This window comes from Hyperolius riggenbachi, chromosome 8 (genome assembly GCF_040937935.1).
Source record: "Hyperolius riggenbachi isolate aHypRig1 chromosome 8, aHypRig1.pri, whole genome shotgun sequence".
NCBI classification, from domain to species: domain Eukaryota; kingdom Metazoa; phylum Chordata; class Amphibia; order Anura; family Hyperoliidae; genus Hyperolius; species Hyperolius riggenbachi.
The window spans coordinates 92,569,053-92,591,395 of NC_090653.1; the positions used below are offsets into that span (position 1 = coordinate 92,569,053).

General features: G+C 45.6%; 1 protein-coding gene across 3 annotated transcripts in view; it reads right to left on the minus strand.

The window, feature by feature from the left end:
• The window catches only part of LOC137529026 (SLAIN motif-containing protein-like), a 49,729-nt gene that overhangs the window by 21,673 nt on the left and 5,713 nt on the right, over nt 1–22,343 (minus strand). For all 3 annotated transcript variants that reach the window (XM_068250898.1, XM_068250899.1, XM_068250900.1), the window contains exons 2-3: nt 3,634–4,251; nt 1,356–1,495 (exon numbers count right to left, since the gene is read on the minus strand). In XM_068250898.1, the coding sequence (XP_068106999.1) occupies nt 1,356–1,495; nt 3,634–4,251 (758 nt within the window). The remainder of the gene's footprint in view (nt 1–1,355; nt 1,496–3,633; nt 4,252–22,343) is intronic.

Genomic DNA, 22,343 nt, shown 5'->3' on the forward strand with positions numbered 1-22,343 from the left:
GTTCTATACACTTGGTCACTCCCAGAGTGCACCTCAAAAAATCTGGAGATAGAGCCTTCTGTCATGCTGCCCCTACTCTTTGGAACTCCCTGCCACACTTAGTAAAGACAGCACCATCCCTGGAGCTATTCAAATCCAGACTGAAAAGCCACCTGTTTAGCCTGGCATTTCCGGACTTATAAAACTCTTCCTCTGTACCACGATGCGCTTTGAGTCCTATGGGAGAAAAGCGCTCTACAAATGTTATTTGTTGTTGTTGTAGTAATCTTGCCAGAAACACCTGATCTGCACATGCTTGTTCAGGGTCAATGACTGAAAGTATTAGAGGCAGAGGGGCAGCAGAACACCCAGGCAACAGGTATTGCTTAAAGAGAACCCGAGGTGGGTTTGAAGAATATTATCTGCATACAGAGGCTGGATCTGCCTATACAGCCCAGCCTCTGTTGCTATCCCAAACCCCCCTAAGGTCCCCCTGCACTCTGCAATCCCTCATAAATCACAGCCACGCTGCTGACAAACAGCTTGTCAGAGCAGGCTGTGTTTATCTCTATAGTGTCAGTCTGCTGCTCTCCCCGCCTCCTGCAGAACTCCAGTCCCCGCCTGCATCCCTTCCCTCCCTGCTGATTGGAGGGAAGGGACAGGGGCAGGGACCGGAGCTATGCAGGAGGCGGGGGAGCAGCTGAGACTGACACTACAGATGTAAACACAGCCTCACAGCACGGCTGTGATTTATGAGGGATTGCAGAGTGCAGGGGGACCTTAGTGGGGTTTGGGATAGCAACAGAGGCTGGGCTGTATAGGCAGATCCAGCCTCTGTATGCAGATAACATTCTTTAAACACACCTCGGGTTCTCTTTAAAAAAATAAAAATATATGGCAGCCTCCATATAACTCACCTCAAGTTCAATTTAGAACACAAATTTCCACTCACTCAGGAAAGTATAGAAGACAAACAGCCTGCCTGCTGGTGCCAATCGGCTAGTTGGCAACCAGTTAATTTTAAAACTAGCTAGAGGCTTTTAAATGGTTACATTGAAATCCCTTTCTGGGTCAGTACAGACCTGCAGAAATCTGACCACTACAAAGACACTTGGACATTGTGAATGGATAGACCATAGTCTCTGGAAAGGCTTTCAGAAAGTCTGAATGATTATATTAATCTTGTAGGCCAGACCCAGAGTGTGCATAAAGACATGTAGTGGCACCTTATCTAATCTCCTGTGATAATGCACTGGCCTGTAACAGGTTTTCCCGCCTGCAGCTGGCTACATTTCTGCTGAGCCAGCGGAATAAACCTTTTCCTGTCCATGAAGAGGAAAATGAGGACAGACAGCTGGGAGAATCACATGACTTACCTTGATCAAGCTTGCCAATCAGCGTGCGGCAGGCTGCCTCCGTCTCTGGGCTGTGGTGATCCAGCACTTGCCTGCACCACTTTAAGGGGGAATCTGTGCTCTGTTCTGCAGTTTCCTGCTTTTTGGGTGAAATGTAAAGCCTGGAAACAGAAATGGAAAATATCTAATCAGTGATTCATAACACTGCAAATCACAACTACCGAGCCACAAAGCACCAGATATGGGTAGCTGGGAACTTCCAAGTGTGATGTGAAGAGCTATTTGCTTGTCATGGACCATCCCTAGTAGTGACTCCTTATCACCTTGTCTATTTCCCACTAATGGAGGGGAAAAGGATAAGCAATCCAAACTGACTAAAATAATGGTTCCAAAATTCAGATTAACGATAGAACAATCATTCGTCAGTGATTGGCAGCACCATTAAAAGTTACTAGACTGATTGCACCGTTAATGGAAACCTTAAAATTGATTCCAGCAGATTTCCTCCAATCAATCAAAATCGATACACATATGGACACCTTAATGGCAGCCAGCATAAACCATCAGATAAGCTTCCTCTCATTTACTGGACAAAGGGAGCCTCTCTTTTGCTGGTGTAAAGGGACAAGGACAGAACTGCGTGCCACACATTTCCGGTCAGTGTAATCAGGAGGTAATAGCCAAACCTGATCATATCCGCTCTACTGCACAGGCACGAGTCCTTTGCGCCTGCGGAGTAGAGCGGATACAATCGGGTTCGGCTATTTTCGTCTTAGCCCAAACGAAGAGCTGCTACTGCGCAGGATCGCGGTAGGTAAATATTGCTGCACATACGCAGTCTGTTGAGGAAGTTTTGGGGGAGCCAGGGCTGGATTCCCCCAGGCTACAGAGGATGGGGAAGCCTCTTTGGGACCCGGAAGCTACCACCTCCCAAGTCAAGCATCTCCCATAAGGAGATTTTTTTTTGGTCATAGGTGTTCTTTAGAGGACAACCTAAGTGAAAGGTATAGAGAGGCTGCCACAATTATTTCCTTTTAAACAATACTAGTTGCCTGGCTATCCTGCTGATCCACTGCCTCTAATACTTTTAGCTATAGACCCTGAACAAGCATGCAGCAGTTCAGGTGTTTGACATTGTCAGACCTGACAAGATTAGCTGCATGCTTGTTTCTGGTGATCTTCAGACACTACAGTAGCAAAATACACCAGCAGGGCAGCCAGGCAACTGGTATTGTTTAAAAGGAAATAAATATGACAGCCTCCACATTCCTCTCACTTCAGTTGGCTCTTTCTGGCAGTGGCCACACTTAGGCGGGCGTCTGCACTTTTCAGCTGCCATTACCTTACATGACCACTAGAGGCCTCTAGTGTTTGTATATATTATGTTTAGCACACACCATTAAACAGTCTACTTTAAGATCTCCAACAAGTTGTCCATATTCTTGCATCAATACCAGCAGCACCTCCAAAATAGACACCCACTAGTGATCAGACTCACCGGACATATTGGCCACTGCTAGACTGGCCAATCATGCACGATTCCAGGAAGCCTAGGTGCCTCAGGATCCTGGTGCAAAATGCTGCTCTGTATGGTTATCTTTTTGTTTGCAAGACCTCTCCCGCCAGCAGCTTCACAGCTCTGGCCGCAGTCACTCCTCCAAGCGCTTCTACTTCCGGGAGACCGGTTGTGTGCTCTAATTAGCTCATCAGCCAATACGTCCGGTGAGTTTGATCACTAGTGGGTATCTATGGTGGAGGACGTGCTGCTGGTATTGATGCAAGAATATGGACAACTTGTTGGAGATCTTAAAGTAGACTGTTTAATGGTGTGCAATAAACATAATATATACTGACTTTTGGAAGGTTTGCCTAGACCTGGTGGTGGCGCACCCTGTGGGACACTATAATTGGCTATAGTGCTTTGAAATGTGGTTTTTGCCTCTAGTGTTTGACCTCTAGCATTTGTGATGTGCCACAGGTGCCCAGGAGAGTCGTCAGTGGAGAGGATACACGGGCAGGCTGACAGGTAAGCTTTATTGCGTACAATGCCCTTTACAAAATCAAATATTGAACCCTTTAGTTCGACAAAGATCCAGAATACCATCTCCATGGATAACAGTGTCTGGGTTTTGCCATGTTAATACCTTCTTATTTCTAAAAACCTACTGTTTGTCCGTGAAGCATTAGCCAAGCTAGGGAAACTACTTAAAAAAAATAAATAAAATGCAATAACTGACATGAATTAGGTAATTACGTTTATTTATTCCTTACTACTCCAATACCACACAGGTCAACTTACCAGCAGTCCTCCTCATCCTCGCTGCCCGATTCCAGCTCCAGAACCTCCACCTCATCTAGGGCCGTTTCATCCAGAATATCTGCAAAATCCCCGCTGGAACCACCTCGTGACCTAATGAAAGATCCATCATCCGGCTCATTTGTCCCACTGATATCCAGGCCAAAGACGGAGCTATTGTCCATGTCACAGTGATTGACCGCCTTACTCCCAGGCCTGGAGCCAGAACAAGACACCTTGTCATACTGCGAGTCCATCCTTATGCGGGGGATATTCTCTTTCTCCAAGTGACTCTGGTCCAGTTTAGAATGAAGGTTTGGGATGATCTCCAGGTCTCCCTGGTCAGGCTGGATGTTCATGCTGTTCATGACTCCGGTACAGTGGATTGTTGAGAGGTGATTATCTACACCAGAATCATTACTGCTCTGGGGGGTTCTCTTGATCCTCAGCTGCTGGTTTTGGATTTCCAACCTCCTGACCAATTCCTGCAGCTTGCGCACTTCCATCAAATCAGCACCATTGTCCGATTCAGCTTCTGTATCCATATTGCTGTTGGCCACTATCGTATGATCATGCTTAATGGCAGGGGAATTTCCAGGGACCACCATTGTCAAAAAGGAGCTGCAAGACAAAAAGGCACAGAAAGATTATCTATATCTATCTATCTATCTATCTATCTATCTATCTGAGTAAGTGCCTCAACCTTCGAGCAAGAAGAAGTACTTTGCATGAGAAAATGTATGCGTGCTCAAACACCAAGTTTAAGGCTTCTTTTCCACGGACTGTTGAGCTGTGTGCGCAGCCAGCTGTTACCAGGCAGCAGCCAGCTGTTACCAGGCAGCAGCCAGCTGTTACACAGGCAGCAGCCAGCTGTTACCAGGCAGCAGCCAGCTGTTACACAGGCAGCAGCCAGCTGTTACACAGGCAGCAGCCAGCTGTTACACAGGCAGCAGCAAGCTGTTACACAGGCAGCAGCAAGCTGTTACACAGGCAGCAGCAAGCTGTTACACAGGCAGCAGCAAGCTGTTACACAGGCAGCAGCAAGCTGTTACACAGGCAGCAGCAAGCTGTTACACAGGCAGCAGCAAGCTGTTACACAGGCAGCAGCAAGCTGTTACACAGGCAGCAGCAAGCTGTTACACAGGCAGCAGCAAGCTGTTACACAGGCAGCAGCAAGCTGTTACACAGGCAGCAGCAAGCTGTTACACAGGCAGCAGCAAGCTGTTACACAGGCAGCAGCAAGCTGTTACACAGGCAGCAGCAAGCTGTTACACAGGCAGCAGCAAGCTGTTACACAGGCAGCAGCAAGCTGTTACACAGGCAGCAGCAAGCTGTTACACAGGCAGCAGCAAGCTGTTACACAGGCAGCAGCAAGCTGTTACACAGGCAGCAGCAAGCTGTTACACAGGCAGCAGCAAGCTGTTACACAGGCAGCAGCAAGCTGTTACACAGGCAGCAGCAAGCTGTTACACAGGCAGCAGCAAGCTGTTACACAGGCAGCAGCAAGCTGTTACACAGGCAGCAGCAAGCTGTTACACAGGCAGCAGCAAGCTGTTACACAGGCAGCAGCAAGCTGTTACACAGGCAGCAGCAAGCTGTTACACAGGCAGCAGCAAGCTGTTACACAGGCAGCAGCAAGCTGTTACCAGGCAGCAGCAAGCTGTTACCAGGCAGCAGCAAGCTGTTACCAGGCAGCAGCAAGCTGTTACCAGGCAGCAGCAAGCTGTTACCAGGCAGCAGCAAGCTGTTACCAGGCAGCAGCAAGCTGTTACCAGGCAGCAGCAAGCTGTTACCAGGCAGCAGCAAGCTGTTACCAGGCAGCAGCAAGCTGTTACCAGGCAGCAGCAAGCTGTTACCAGGCAGCAGCAAGCTGTTACCAGGCAGCAGCAAGCTGTTACCAGGCAGCAGCAAGCTGTTACCAGGCAGCAGCAAGCTGTTACCAGGCAGCAGCAAGCTGTTACCAGGCAGCAGCAAGCTGTTACCAGGCAGCAGCAAGCTGTTACCAGGCAGCAGCAAGCTGTTACCAGGCAGCAGCAAGCTGTTACCAGGCAGCAGCAAGCTGTTACCAGGCAGCAGTGAGCAGTTGTAAGAGTTTGAGAGGCATTTTACTGCCTATCAACTGTCCGTGGAAAAGAGGCCTACCCTAGCAAGTCTGGCTTTGCAAATCTGGCCTAATTGGCTATCCATGAGGCAATGCTCATGCAAATTTGCTTTTGCATGCCAAACTATGCAGGGTCAAAAAACCAATAAAGCGGTCACCCTGCTGCATGCCAGCGATGAGCGAAAATGCAAAAATTTGTTTCGGCAAATTTTTACCGAATTTTCGCCTAATTTCGTTTTGACAGGCAAATTGGTAGCCGTTAGCCGGGCGCATCCTCTAGGTGGCGACAAAACTCCACCAGAGTTACATCTTTCCCTACTATCCATGTCGGCCTGGAGGGGGAATAGTAATTAGCGCCACCTGCCAGATGCGCCCGGCTAACGGATAAGTACCGGCAAATTTTCTATCTAATTTTTTCGCGTTAATTTTCGCCTAATGCCAGTCATTTTCGCGTTACTTGCGTATTATTGCGTACATTTTCCGCATAAGGGCATTAGCGTCCGCATTCAGAGAAGTTTTTCCGTATAAACGTCCGCATAGACTGAATTTCCATGCGGATTATTGTGGACATTTTTCCGCATAAGGGCATAAGCATCCGCATACAATGAATTTCCGAAAACGCAAGTATTTCCGAAGATTTTTGGGAAAATTCGCCAAAAACGAAAACTGGATTTTCGATGCAAAAATGACTTAGGTGAAAATTTGCAAGCAACACTGCTACATGCTACATTAGCACTATCCAGGAGCGCCACAGGGAGGATTCCCAATGCCCCCTTTTTATACAACCGGGGAGACCGCGGGGTCCCAGGCTCTCACTGCCTGGGAACCACAGCGGTACCCCGGGGGGGGGGGGGGGGGAGGCTAGGTGGCGGTATTCGTTTTTTGACCCTGCATAGTTTGGCATGCGAAAGCAAATGCATATTTGCATGAGCATTGCCTCATGAATAGCCAATTACGCCAGATTTGGAAAGCCAGACTTGCTAGGGTTAAACTTGGTGTTTGAGCACGCATACATTTTCTAATGGAAAGCCTAAAGGTGGGTACACACATCAGATAAAAGTCTTTGGAAAATGAAAGATCACAGACCAATGTTACCCCCTTCCATGTAGTATGAGAGCCATACCTACACAGTTTATTCTATTGAGCTGAACTCCATCAGATAAAAAATTTTGCAGGATGCTGCACACAAAGATGCTGTACACATGCAACAGATCAGTATCTGCAAAAGATCTGTTCCTGCAAAAAAATCAGTTTCTGCAAAATGCATTCATAGTCTATGATATCTGCAGATCTCATGCTGGGCATACATGGTATGTTTTCTACCATGTAATCGAGCCGTGTCCGATACCCCGCCGGATCGATTCTGCGCTCGATACCGGCGGGCAGGACAAAAGAAGAAACGAGTGGAAAATAAGAAAGCGCTCGCGGGGACGAGCGGGAATCGATCCAGGCGCCCGCGGGGACGAGCGGGAATCGAGCCAGCGGCTCGATTACATGGTAGAAAACGTACCATGTATGCATAATACACACCTTGTTTGACGGACATTCATCTGCAGATCAGACAATCATCTGCAGATCCAAAGATCCATCCTGGTTGATCTGATCTGCAGATGATTGTCCGTTAAACAAGGTGTGTATGAGATCTGCAGATATAGACTATGAATGTATTTTGTAGGTACTGATCTTTTGCAGGAACTGATCTTTTGCAGATACCGATCTGTTGCATGTGTACATCATCCTTGTGTGCATCATCTTGCAAAGATTGCTATCTGATGGGGAGTGCAGCTCCATATAATAGACTGTGAAGGTATGGCTCTCATACTACAGGAAGGGGGTAAAATTGGTCTGTGATCTTTGATTTTCCAAAGACTTTGATGTGTGTACCCACCATTCTTCTTGCTTCAAGGTTGAGGCACGTACTCTATTAGATAGATCGAAGATGCGGCGTATGCTACGACGCGGGTCGGCTAGTAATAAGATATTAAGTTATAATCTGATCATATACAGATCAAGAAGAAAGGCCTCACTCCAATCAAACATTACCATTTTTAAAATTAAAGTGAAGCTCCACACAAATGTAAATGCTCTATGGGGCTCAGGTACACTGGTGGCCACAAATAGGCAGTTATTTCTGGAGATATAGATGTCCTTCAGAAATAGTACCTCACATAGTCCCCTCCACCATTTATAGGGCCCTGCATGCCATTTCTCCTATGTAGTGCCCCTTTTATATAGTGTTTCCCTAACAGTCTAGTTATCTCCCCTAATAAGTACTCTGAGCTCATTAATTGCCAAGGATGAACACCTACGTCCTGAAGATTTAGATAAGTTTTAAGGCTGCCATTCACTGGTCGATTGCCAACAGATTGACCAGCAGATAGATCCCTCTGATCGAATCTGATCAAAGAGGGATCTATTAGCTGCCTACACTGCAAACAGATTTTGAATAGATTTCACTATGAAACGATTCACAATCTTTATGTCCAGTCTCCATTGCAGTTCACACTATACACATTACAAAGTGTGTGTTATGCAACTGACCACTGTGAGGCCTGGAGATAGAGCGATTTTTTGAGCGTTTAGGGAGCGCTTTCAATCGCTAGCGGTTTCCCTAAACGATCTGCCAATGTAAATGGATGTGACTGATTCCACCAGAGCAATTGCGAGTAAGCAAATCGCAATCACAGGACATGCAGCATTTTGGGAGTGTTTCCATTCTAATGAATTGTATATGAGTAGGGAAATCGCTTCCAAAATTGCTTGCACAACGCTAACACAAATCGCTAGCGACTGCGCTTTCTAGCGAGTTCCAGGCCTGAATCCAGCCAAAAGAGGGACTTCTACACTCCTTTAGAACCACTACATAAAAGTTATTTAATTCTGTCCACAACTAAACTTGGTACCCTGCAACACTGCACCTTATGCAAAGCACCTTAACTAAGCCAAACCTTTGCCATTGAAGCAAGAGAAACCTGAAACAACTGAATGATAGCTATGTAATCGACTATGGGAGTGTTCATTTGGAGCAGTTCTAGATGTACATCTAGCATAAGGGAATGATTTGCATATGCCACCCACTGTCCTGAAATGATGCAATAAGTGTAGACAAAACTTGAATAAACCTTGAAGATATTAAAAAAAAAAAATAAAAAAAACAACTGTTCATTCCAGAGATTTCAGTATCGGGCTTTGAGTTCCCTTATGTCCATTACAAAAATCCTGCTAGTTTTGGTTATCCATAACTTACAGAGTACTTGAGCTTAGGAACTCCATACAAAAAAAGTTATGTCTGTGGGCCGATTTATGAAGCCACAGTGATGTAGCAATATGCATTTACTGGAGCATTATCCTCACCTGCCTCTTCCTGCCATTTCCGCAACACCTTCATGAGCTTTATCCCTTTGTATGCTTTTTTTTACACACACACACACACACACACACACACACACACACACACACACACACACACACACACACACACACACACCTTGTAAATGTAAAAAGCAATAACGCTATCAATGGTTGAACTGCTCTGCGTTAGTATCACCATCATGGAAGCTACAATTGAAAGCCAATGGATAGAAGCCTCACCCAAAGCTTCCTCCTCTGTCAGATACAAAGCCGGTTTGAGGCTTTGCTCCCACTTGAGCGGAGAACGGACCCTGTCCAGCAACCATGGCTGAGAACCTGGTGTGTATGGAGCCCAATGCTACGTTTCCACCATAATTAGGAGAAAAACGCATTAAAAAAAAGGCAGATTTGCATGCGTAAGCAAATTTATGTGCTTTTGCATTTTATTTTCATGCGAATTTGCATGTGTAAGTTTTTCCTTCCTTCAATTTTCCCGTCGACATTCATTTCTATTGGCTTCCGCACGTGGAAACTCATCCACGCGTAAACCGCATGGAAAAATGATGCAGGGCGGACGTTTTTTATTCTCGCCTGCAGGGAGAAGCAAATTTCGCCTGTAATGGAAACAGACTTGTGTTGTCATGCGAATCTGCATACAGAAAATGCATGCAAATTCACATTAGTGGAAACGGGTCCTTAAGGTCAAAATACAGAACCCGTGTTCTCCCCAGGCTCTTTTAGCTGGGTGCTCCACCCAGCTAGTTTTGGTGAGCACCCGGCTGTCATCAGCTCACCTTCCCCTCTGCTGTAAGCAGAGTTTTGGAGGAAAGCGCTGGCCTTCCATTCTCTCATCTCACCTGGCTGGAAAAAAATTCTGGGGAGAACCCTGCAGAACCTTTGTGTTGCACTTTTCTCCTGACTCAAAGCACCAGAGCTGCAGCCACTAGGCAGTAGCAGTGTTGGGAGAGTCTTGCCCAAGGTCTTCTACTGAATAGGCGCTGGCTTGCGGAAGAGGAAGACCCAAGATTCGCACCCTGGTGTCCTGTGACAGAATCCTTAACCAGTACTCTATCCAGCCATACATCTAGCGATAAATGGGCAGATCGATCAAGAGACAGATCTCTCGCTGATTGATTCTGCCCATCCACCACAGGACGATTACCGATCGATTTCAGCACTAAATATTTTAGGAATCGGCCTCGTGACGCCACCTCTGCAAAGGTTATACATGCCTGTGCATTAATTATCCCACCTGTCTGCTGCCACTGAGTTACCACTGTGTCGGCCTAAGATTTCCCAGCACGCTCAATTGAAAAAGTGGACCGATTTCAGCCCAAAAAATATCGGTTGAAACATCAATTTGGCATGCTTGTTGCAGTATCAACTTTTATCCACATCTGATCAGCTGTATAATCGCCAGATGTATGACCATCTTACGCTGCCACGCTAAAGACAATTAAGAGAATGAGACCACATTCTGCCTCTACATACTAAATGTACGAGTGGCTCCGTGTGACTGTGCAGGTGCCATTACTACACGTGAGCTCATAGAGGGGTCTATCTCATCAAGCCAGATTTCCTATCTAATTCTCTGGGCGGTGAGTTAAATCCACTCAGGCATGGGAGTGAAACTCCATGTGGTCTTTAGTGGGACATGAACCCACGTAAGGCCTTGTTCACATTGCGTTCCGTTCACGCTAGCACTGGGCGGTTTTTGACGCTTTTTTTAGATTCCCGGAGCTTGGGTGGGCGATTCGATTTGTGCCAAGCGTTTTTTCCCAGCGGTTTTGTAATTCACTCCCCGACGCAAGTCAGGAAGTGAACTCTTTGACCCGGAATAGAATACAATGCATTTATTTTTAAAAACACGAACGCAATCGCTGCACAAATCGATTTTGAGAGAGTTTTGCGTTTTTCCTATACCTTCCATTGCGGCGGAATCGCCTCAAAAATGGCCCATGCAGCGCTTCTCTGAGTGGATCAGAAACAAACCACTCAGATGTGAACTCTGTCAGAGAATCATTGTACAAGCGTTTTTAGGGCGATTTTGAAAAATTGCCTGCGTTTGAAAAAAAAAACAAAAAAAAGGGCAAAAACGCCCTTAGTGTGAACGAGTCCTAAGAGAGAGAACCACCACAATGCTATCCTGTGAATGGTTAAATAAACTAAACATTGCTGCATAAAACTCGCTGAATTCCCCTTTAATAATACAAACAGCTGAGTATTCTATATTAGACAACACATCCAGCCACTGATCCACCTAGTTAAAGTTTCCTATTGTTTGCAGAAAGCATGGGTGGGGACGGAACTGCCTCTGGCTAGCACAGAAATAAAACGCCTTGTGCACAATATAAACACCAATGTAAAAGGGGACACATGGAAAAAGTAAAAGTAAACTGTTCCCTGCTGAGAAGAAGCAATCATTCACAATCCTATTAACACCTTTTACATGGGCTGCAGAGGGGAAAGCAGCATCACAATGGCATAGAACAGTTTTAAGTACAGAACATCATTACAACTGTCAGTGTGGGAGCTGCTGACACCAAGTGACATTCCCGAACACACACAAAGTAAACACTTCTTGTAAGAACTGGCACATGCCCATCCATGATTCACCTCTGTAAAGCCTGTGGCTTAATTTGATATCTCATCTAAGAAATGGGACAGAATTACTGTCTATGTGCTCTGTATGAAATCCAATCGTCTATAATATTCAAATCTAATTTCACAGAAATGTTGAGGTGGAAATGACAGCTACAGTGTTGTATCTCCTCCTCAAAGAAGCAAACAGGAACACAGAGCATAAAGGCCACTCAGACAACACAGTTGTATCACTCAAAGCCAACAGTGAAGATTGTTTTGGGTGGCAGTTTTTTTCTCACGGATCTCTATACAGGTACGCTAGTCATCTATCTGCAAACCAGTGTGTACTGCTCTATGGAGAGGGAAGGCTGCAGATTAACAATCGCTACGCAGTAGGAACTTCCTTGCTGAATAAAAGGTGTATCAAATAAGGCAATACATCTAGGCAATAGAGCAGAGGAGGCCAGCAGTCAGGATGCAGTGGCAAGCACTTAAAGGACAACTGAAGTGAGAATATGGAGGCTGCCATATTTATTTTCTGTCAAACAATACCAGTTGCCTGTCAGCCCTGCTGATCTATTTGGCTGCAATAGTATCTGAACATCAGAAACAAGCATGCAGATAACCTTGTGAGATCTGACAATGTCAGAAACACCTGATCTGTGTATGCTTGTTCAGGGTCTATGGCTAAAAGCAATGGAGGCAGAGGATCAGCAGGACAGCCATGCAACTGGTATTGCTTAACCTGCCTGGCGTTCTATTAAGATCGCCAGGCTGGCAACCGGACGGGTTTTTTTTAATAAAAAAAAAAAACTATTTCATGCAGCCAACTGAAAGTTGGCTGCATGAAAGCCCACTAGAGGGCGCTCCTAATCCACACTTCTGATCGCCTCCGGCAATCAGAAGCAACAAGGGCCGCGATGAGCGGCCCTTCTTGTTTTGCTTTCCTCGTCGCCATGGCGACGAGCGGAGTGACGTCATGGACCGCCTCCGATCCAGCCCTTAGCGCTGGCCGGAACTGTTTGGTCCGGCTGCACTGGGCTCGGGCGGCTGGGGGGACCCTCTTTCGCCGCTGCGGCGGAGATCAGGTAGCACACGCGGCTGGCAAAGTGCCGGCTGCGTGCGCTTTTTATTTCATTGAAATTGGCCTAGCAGGGCCTGAGCGGCACCCTCCGACGTCTCTGGACGCTCAGGAGGTTAAAAGGAAATAAATATGGTAGCCTCCATATCCCTCTCACTACAGTTTCCCTTTAAACTAATACAGATAAAGTAAGCAGTTAAAATCTGTCAGGTTTGGGACTAGTCCAACCGCCTTGTGGGAGATTCTTTGTTGATTTTTTGTTTTCAAACGCATTTACTGAACGGCAGTGTAACTGCCAAAATAGTAGGATACCAGCCAACGTCTATTCACTTGGACACCATTTTTGCAGTTACACATTGCAACTGCCGTTCAGGAAATGCTTTTGGAAACAAAGAAAACCATGATAATCCCCCATGAGGAGATGGACTAGTCTAAAACCTGATTTTAACTGCATACTTTTTTCGCTGCAGTGGTTCTTTAAGATTTACAGCCGAAAATATCTAAAGTGTGTAAGTGGATCAACAGTCTTGCAACATAAGGGTTAATTTTATTTTGAGAAGGCCGTAATCGCCCAGAGTTAGACTGAAGGTGAAGCCTCAGGAGGAAACCAAGTGGAATGTTTCTAATGAAAACAAAAAGGAACACAAAGGCTCCACCACATCTAATGTTTATATGTAGGTTAGAAGTGTTGTGCTTGTAATTAAAATGTTCTGACAAACGTATGGATGCGGCGATGAAGGGGACAAAGCTAGTTCCCCAATCCAAAAGACTTCTCCATGCCAAGACAGCACTGCACCATAAGTGGCCATAGCAAGTGCACCACTGTGAGCCATTCATGCCCGATCTTCTGCTGTAAGCACAATACTTTAATCTTCATATAAATTACATATTTATATATTACACAAGGCAAAGCCAATCAGGTTTCCTTTTATCCTCTTGTACTTAATCCAGATCCTTTCTTCTGTACCTTTGTTGGCTAAAACGATCGTCTCGTAACACATCTGACTTAAGTCGAAAACGACCACCGCAGCAGACAATCAGGCGTGTGCATGGCACCCAATGACCCCCGACGCCCAACCCACGAGCAACCCAACAAAAAGGTAGATGTCCGCATCACCTGCACATTTTGTATTGAGTGATTCAAAGCACGAGCAATCTGCCGGATGGACCCAGTGGCGCAGATCCCATTGTTTGTGCCGCTCGGGCCCGTAAACATGCCACACTGATGCCGCTCTTCAGGGATCAGAAGCTGATCCCTTTGGGTGACATCACTGGGCGAGGCTGCACACATGCGTATCAGCTGTGTAGCTAGCAAAACACTGTTGCTATGCGGGGGGAGGTTGGGGTCCAGGGGACAATAAGCGGCGCATGCGTGATGTCATGCGGCTGGCGCAGGAGAAGCACAAACAATAGGATTTTCAAGGGAGGAATCAGTATCGCTAAAATTGGCTAGATATGTCTGGCGGATCGCTCGAGAGTTTGGCATCAGGTGCCAAAAACACACACGATTGTAGGCTAAGACGGACGTTATCAGCCGCCTCAGCCGACATCAGCTAGGCGCGTGTGTGCGAGGCTCAGGCACCCCCTGTCTAGGGACCATTTCCATCATTCCATCACTGCCTGAGGCATTTTTTGAGCAATTACAATTCTGTCCCACTCAGGACAAGTGAAGGTGACTTAGCAATCTCCCCCTAAAATCTCATAGCATAGCAAACAAGAAATATTACTGCACTTTTAGTCTGAGTTTGTCACTTTGCAGTGGAAAAAAGGCCCTTATGATTGTTATTAGTAAAATAACAGACTATCGCTTGCACTGTGCAGAGGAAGCTAACAACTCAGGGGAGGAAATAAACATGCAAACACAAACAAATACCATGTAGACATGGATTGTTTGCATAACATCCTACAAGAGAAAAAGTCACAAGTTCTAAGGAAGTCCATATATGTAATTAACTCAGAACAGGAACCAAAGCCTGGCATATACTAATTAGTTCCTGATAGATCAGGTGCGCTATTGTTATATACCTGGTATTAACCATTCACCTGGTCTGCCACTTGGCATCATTAGATACTAGAAAAGATTGTAGAAATTGTATATAAAGACCCTTTTCCAAAAACCGCATTTTTGTATCACAGCGATTCGCCGATCAGAAGGGCATCACGATTAAGAAGTTGCTCTTCATTTTTTTGGGCCAATCGCTAACGCATTGCATGCTGCGTTTTCTGTGCAATAGGTCTCTATTAGGTTTCTCAATACTTGACACGAAAAATGCGCTGCTTTAATTGTGAAAATCACCATCACAGCACGCCTGCAATATAGTTTGCGATTTTCAGTGGTAAAGGGCCTTATGAAGATGAAACTGCAAGGTGTGGAAACTTGCAGCCCACAGCACTCTGCTCTCGAGCACAGAACAGATATTCACAGTCAATGCCCAATCAAAATATGGATCAGAAATATCCAAGGTAAAGGGGCCCATACACTGGTCGATATCAACCATCGATAGATTCTATGGAATCGATTCTATCAATTTCAATTGATGTGATCTGACTGGATGGAAAATCTGCCAGCAGGAGATCGATGGCCCATAGAGTTACGTTGAAGCTAATGGTCCAATAATGCATTTAGATCGATTTCCAATACATTTAATTCTGAAATCTATTGGAAATCTGTTCCTATTGTGTGGCACACATCAGATAGATTCCTGTCAGATTCAACCTGATAGGCATCTGACAGAAATCTGATGGTCGAATCTACTGCAAATCTATCAGTGTATGGCCACCTTAAGATTAGATATATGTAGTATTCCATTTTTATGTACAACGTCTCATCTAGTAAAAATATTGAACAATGAATGCCTGGCTTAAAGGGAAGGTCCAAGCAAAAAAAAAAAAAATGAGCTTCACTTACCTGGGGCTTCTACCAGCCCCATGAAGCCATCCTGTGCCCTCGTAGTCACTCACTGCTGCTCCAGTCCCCCGCTGGCAGCTTTCTGACCTCAGAGGTCAGGGACGAATTGCGTACATTTTTACACATTCCCGCTAGTGCAGGAACATTAACGCATACATTTTTACGCGTTAGTGGTGCAACACGTACATTTTTGTTCCTGCACTAGCTGGAATGCGTAAAAATCTATGCAATGTGGCCCTGACCTCCGTCAGAAAGCTGCCAGCGGGGGACTGGAGCAGCAGTGAGTGACTACGAGGGCACAGGATGGCTGCATGGGGCTGGTAGAAGCCCCAGGTAAGTAAAACTCATTTTTTTTTGCTTGGACCTTCCCTTTAAACACGGCTTTGTAACCATACACAGAAAAAATACATCATGTTTATGGCTTACCCTGAACTCACCCACACACAATGAAATTGATATTAATTGGGTCAAAGTGGTACTGATCAGTACTACACAATCACTATCAGACTGGAGAGTAATCAGTTACCAGACATACTGGACCACTGTCAACTAGTGTAAGGCTGGTGCACCTAAAGCGGCAAAAAAAGTGGGTGTCATACGTGGCTTAGTAGTGGGAAGCTGCTGGATATTCTAGAAGTTCCTGGGTCCCCCTGCAGCCCACTGCTCCAGCACTGGGTCCTTCTAAACATACACTCACCTAAAGGATTATTAGGAACACCATACCCATACGATGTTTGACCCCCTTTCGCCCTAAGAACTGTCTTAATTCTAAGTGGCATTGATTCAACAAGGTGCTGAACGCATTCTTTAGAAATGTTGGCCCATATGGATAGCATCTTGCAGTTGATGGAAATTTGTGGGATGCACATCCAGGGCATGACGCTCCCATTCCATCACATCCCAAAGATACTCTATTGGGTTAAGATCTGGTGACGGGGGGGGCATTTTAGTACAGTGAACTCATTATGTTCAAGAAACCAATTTGAAATGGATTTGAGCTTTGTAACATGGTGCATTATTTTGCTGGAAGTAGCCATCAGAGGATGGGTACATGGTGGTCATGAAGGGATGGACATGGTCAGAAACCATGCTCAGGTATCCCGTGGCATTTAAACAATGCCCAATTGGCACTAAGGGGCCTAAAGTGTGCCAAGAAAACACCCCCACACCATTACACCGCCACCAGCAGCCTGCACAGTGGTAGCAATGCATGATGGATCCTTGTTATTCTGTTTACGCCAAATTCTGACTATCGAGACTCATCAGACCAGGCAACATTTTTCCAGTCTTCAAATGTCCAATTTTGGTGAGCTTGTGCAAATTGTAGCCTCTTTTTCCTATTTGTAGTGGAGATGAGTGGTACCCGGTGAGGTCTTCTGCTGTTGTAGCCAACCTGCCTCAAGGTTGTGTGTTGTGGCTTCACAAATGCTTTGCTGCATACCTCGGTTCTAACGAGTGGTTATTTCAGTCAAATTTCAGTCAACGTTGCTCTTCTATCAACTTGAATCAGTCGGCCTATTCTACTCTGACCTCTAGCATCAACAAGGCATTTTCGCCCAATGGACTGCAGCATCCTGGATGTTTTTCTCTTTTCACACCATTCTTTGTAAACCCTAGAAATGGTTGTGTGTGTGAAAATCCCAGTAACTAAGCAGATTGTGAAATACTCAGACCGGCCCGTCTGGCACTAACAACTATGCCACGCTCAAAATTGCTTAAATCACCTTTCTTTCCCATTCGGACATTCAGTTTGAAGTTCAGGAGATTGTCTTGACCAGGACCACACCCCTAAATGCATTGAAGTAGGGCTGCACGGTTTTTCAGTTTAAAACCGAAACCGCGATTCGTGTCAAGACGATCTGGTGATCGTCAGTATCTTTTTTTAATAGTGCCCGCCCGCGTCTCTGGAATGAGAGAAGCTTGCAGGCAGCGGTAGACGGAGCTGTACGCTCTGTACAGCTCCTCCTACCACTGCCGTCATCCCATCGCTATCCAGCGATTGGTAAAGCTGTGTGTGCCCGGCCGCTCGCGTGGATCCGCCCCCCGCTCATTAACACTAATACATATTCACTGCTTCTGGCCAATACACAGCGGTAGGCGGGCCAGAAAAGCGTGCGGGCAGCAGGCGGGCACTATAAAAACAAAAACAAACAAAAAAAAAAAAGAGGATCCTGACAATCACCAGATAGTCTTGTCACCAACCACGCCCCTGCTGCCCGGCTCATAAGCAGAGTCCCGTACGCCCCATCAAGCCCGCCCCCCCCAATCCCCCCCCCCCCCCCCCCCCCGCTAATGCTTTTTTTTTTTTTTTTTTTTAAATCTTGAATAAATCGAAATCACAATTTCTGAGAGAAAAATTGCAATTTCGATTTATACCCAAAATCGTGCAGCCCTACATTGAAGCAACTGCCATGTGATTGGTTTATTAGATAACGGCATTAATGTGAAATTGAACAGGTGTTCCTAATAATCCACTGATGAATATGTTTCTTGTGGTCATGCTACCGCTATGTACAATCACATCCGGTCTGACCATGCAAGTTTCAACAAAGCCGCTCAGGCACAGCTTTTTCTCTGAGCGAGAGGCTTTGTTCTACTGGGCATGTGCGGACGTTACTCATGCATGCCCAGTCCAGATGCATTCCAGGAGCACAGCCAGAAGTAGAGGGTTCTGGTCAGCAGGAGTGGGCTGAAAGAGGAACTGGAAAGCCTTTGGGACATCCAGCAGATTCTCACTACAGAGGCAAGTATCCTTATTTTACCCCACCCCCTTCCATCAGGTTTGCTTTAAAGAGAAACCGTAACCAAGAATTTAACTTCATCCCAATCAGTAGCCGATACCCTCTTTCCCATGAGAAATCTTTTCCTTTTCTCAAACTGATCATCAGGGGGCTTTGTATGGCTGATTTTGTGGTGACACCCCTCCCACAGTGTGATGTCAGCACCTCACAGCAATGAGTTATTGACATCCCACTGTTGGACCCTTGTTGTATTGTGGGAAAAAAATGCAAGCAGAATCTCCTTCCAGTGACATCACCTGCCAGCAGTAAAAATGTCACCATGTGATAAATGTGTAAATCAGTGAGAGGAAAGATTTTACAATGAGCAAAAACTGCCTAAATCATCCTATACAATAAAACCTGCGTCACTGCGTCCAGCTGTCCCCATTTTTTGCTTCTGCGCATGTACGCAGTAACAGACAGCTGGACGGGACCAGGGAGCAAGGCGAGCAAGTGAGGTGGGCGACTGCGTGCGTGGCGGTGGTTGCGCACGCATGCGCACTGGCGGCAAGGGAAAAAAAAACAAAAAAAAATAAATAAGCAAAACCTAGTCTACTAGTGTATACATAATTAAAGAGACTCTGAAGCGAGAATAAATCTCGCTTCAGAGCTCATAGTTAGCAGGGGCATTCGTGCCCCTGCTAAAACGCCGCTATCGCGCGGCTAAACAGGGGTCCCTTCACCCCAAACCAACCCCCGGCAAACCTTGGTTGTGAATTTTTTTTCTTCCTGGAGGCAGGGCTAACGGCTGCAGCCCTGCCTCCAGTCGCATCTATCAGCGGCGCATCGCCGCCTCTCCACCGCCCCTCTCAGTGAAGGAAGACTGAGAGGGGCGGGGGAGAGGCGGAGAAGATACGCGCTGACAGACGCACGTGGGGCAGGGCTGCGGCGGTTAGCCCTGCCCCAATGCGGAAGCAGTCCCCGGCAGTACGGAGGGGATTTGGGGGTGAATGGACCCCCGTTAAGCCGCGGGATAGCGGCGTTTTAGCAGGGGCACACATGCCCCTGCTATCTATGAGGTCTGAAGCAAGATTTATTCTCGCTTCAGACTCTCTTTAAGCACATTTTTATTACATTATTTTCACTGGAGTTCCTCTTTAACCTCCCTGCCATTATGATTATTTCCAGATTTAAGGTCTAAAATCCTTGCAATTTTTTCACAAGCTTTTACACCCTGAAAACAAGAAAAAAAAGAAACCTACCTCAGAAAGGGCTGGTGTACACTACAAAAGCTTTTTAAACGCTTGTGGATTTAAAAGCTCTTGCTAGTGCAATGCTATGGGGGATTTTTACAAAATCACAACGCTCCAGTGTGAACACACACATAGGATAACATTAGCAGGAGCTTTTAAATTCACAAAGCGCTCAGAAAAGCTCTTCTGGTGTGCACCAGCCCAGAGATCTGCAGCAGCTCTTGCATATAACTCACTCGGGATTACAGCTCTGAGCTGCAGATTTCTGTCCCGAGCCTGACTCTGGATTCCCGCTAAGGAGGTTAAAGCCTTGTACACAGTCCAAATGTTTTTTTGGTCAAGGTGATGGGTCAGACCTGCCTCTGCTGAGAATCTAGCAAGTTCCATGATGGCCCCAGATCCGTTGGGGATTTGGACTGGAGGACCGCATCGGTCGAGTGCAGGCCAACCCTATTGTACTCATTACGCCTCCTTCTTAGTGCAACTCCATCGGTCCTCTTCCCTTACACAGAAACCGTCACTTGTGGGATGTCTGTTCAGAATTCGGTCCTGAACGGTCTCTCATAGGATTGAGTCCCGATATCTGCAGGCGGAGGTAACAATGGGTGTACGCATTTCAAGAGATCTGGGCAGACATTTCTCAGAGATCTCAGCAGCTTACAGCTCTGGAAGTCTCTCCCACAGGAAGCGGCTGATAACCGGACGTGATTTAAGTGGCACAAGACAAATAAAGGACCGCTATCGCGAAAAAATATAAAATACATGTAAATACATACAAATAAGAAGTACATTTCTGCCAGAGTAAAACTAACTATAAATTACTTTTCTCCTATGTTGCTGTTACTTCCAGTCGGTAGTAAAAATCTGACAGAAACGACAGGTTTTAGGCTAGTACATCTCTTCATGGGGGATTCTCAGCATGGTCTTTACTCTTTATAAAGACAATCCCTGAAAGATTTATACAAAGATGCTGGCCAGCCTGCCTGCTCACCGTGCACTTTTTTGGCAGTTGGACAGAACTGCCATGCATTAAGCAATTTTGAAAATAACGAAAACTGAGAATCCCCCATGAGGAGATGGACTAGTCCAAAACTAGTCAGTTTGGTCAGATTTCTATTACCTTCTGTAATTGACAGCAACATAGGAGAAAAGTAATTTATGGCTTATTTTACTCTGAAAGAAATGTACTTTGTATCTGCATGTGTTTACATGTAAAATGTTATGATTTTCGTTACAGTGTTCACTGCACAAAGACTAGACTAGTGACTCTAGCAGCCAGTTATCTCTAGCAATTATTCAGTCAATAGTGAAAAGCAATAGCAAAAAGCAGTTGATCCATCATGCACAACAGTAAATTAGTTTCTCTATACTGATACAAATACACACACCCTTGTGCCCCATTACATTTTTAATAGCACTGCACACATCTATAGGTCTACATGTAGGTCATGATAACAGCACACAAGTGATCTTATTCATACAATGTACTCAGATAAGTCAGCCGCTGTGGAAAACATGCAAGTAATTTAGAAGAACAGACCCAACCACTTCCTGAATAGAAGCTCTATGGTTAGTGAGGGCTTATCTGTGACAGAAACACAAACAGAGTGCTCTACACTATTGGCACCTCGATGTACAGAGCACATTTCCAGCCACACTGCCGAACATGCACGATAGCTGTCACTGGGAAACATGGGTATTCCAGAGGGGTGTTCTTATAAACCCCCAGCTGTTACCTCCTGTCAGTTATTGGAAAATATACGGTACTTAATAGAATAAGAAAACTATTCTAAATCTAATACTGTATCTATATAATAGTAAAGTGCACAGCTTATCATTTACTTTATCTTCAAGAATGTATTACCAGGCAGCAACATGCACATTGTTGTTGTCCAACATATTCCATCCATTCTCAGACTAATTCTAGCCCTATAAAAAAAATGTAAATCTTGGTCAGAAAGAAAGACACACACACACACACACACACACACACACACACACACACACACACACACACACACACACACACACACACACACACACAATATGAGTTAAGAGGTTAGTTGGAGGCACATGAAAGACTGCCATATTTATTTATTTTTAAATAATACTGGTTGACATGGTTGCCTGGCAGTCTTGCTTATCTGTTTGGTTACAGTAGTGTCTGAATCACACCAAAAACAACCATGCAGCTAATCTTGTCCAAATCTTGTCTGCTGTAGGCTTGTCAGGGTCTGTGGTTAAAAATGTAAAGGCAGAAGATGAGCAGGACAGCCAGGCTATTTACACGGTTTAAAACAAAATAAAAAAAGAGCCTCCGTATCCCTCTCATGTCAGATGTGCTTTAAGATCCCCAACTACTGATTACTGTCCTTCATTTCCTGTCCCTGGTATTACCAGTTTTGATAATTCCTTTACAGAGGGACTAAAGAACAGGAGGTGAAGGGAAACCTCTCTCTAATGGGGACACATGACAACACATCTTCACATTATGTAAGATTCCTCTTCTGCGCTGAAGGCCTGTGCACATTTCTTACATACTGTAGTGGCAAAAACAACTTTCACAACCTATTAGTGAATATACCTGACAAAGAGCCCTCAGGATTCATGTGCACTGATCAATTCTCCTAAGAGACCAGTAAGAGCTGAGAACTGGGACAGTCACACTTCATTTTAAGTGCCACAAAAAATATTTGACAGTGCAACCGTTCAGATG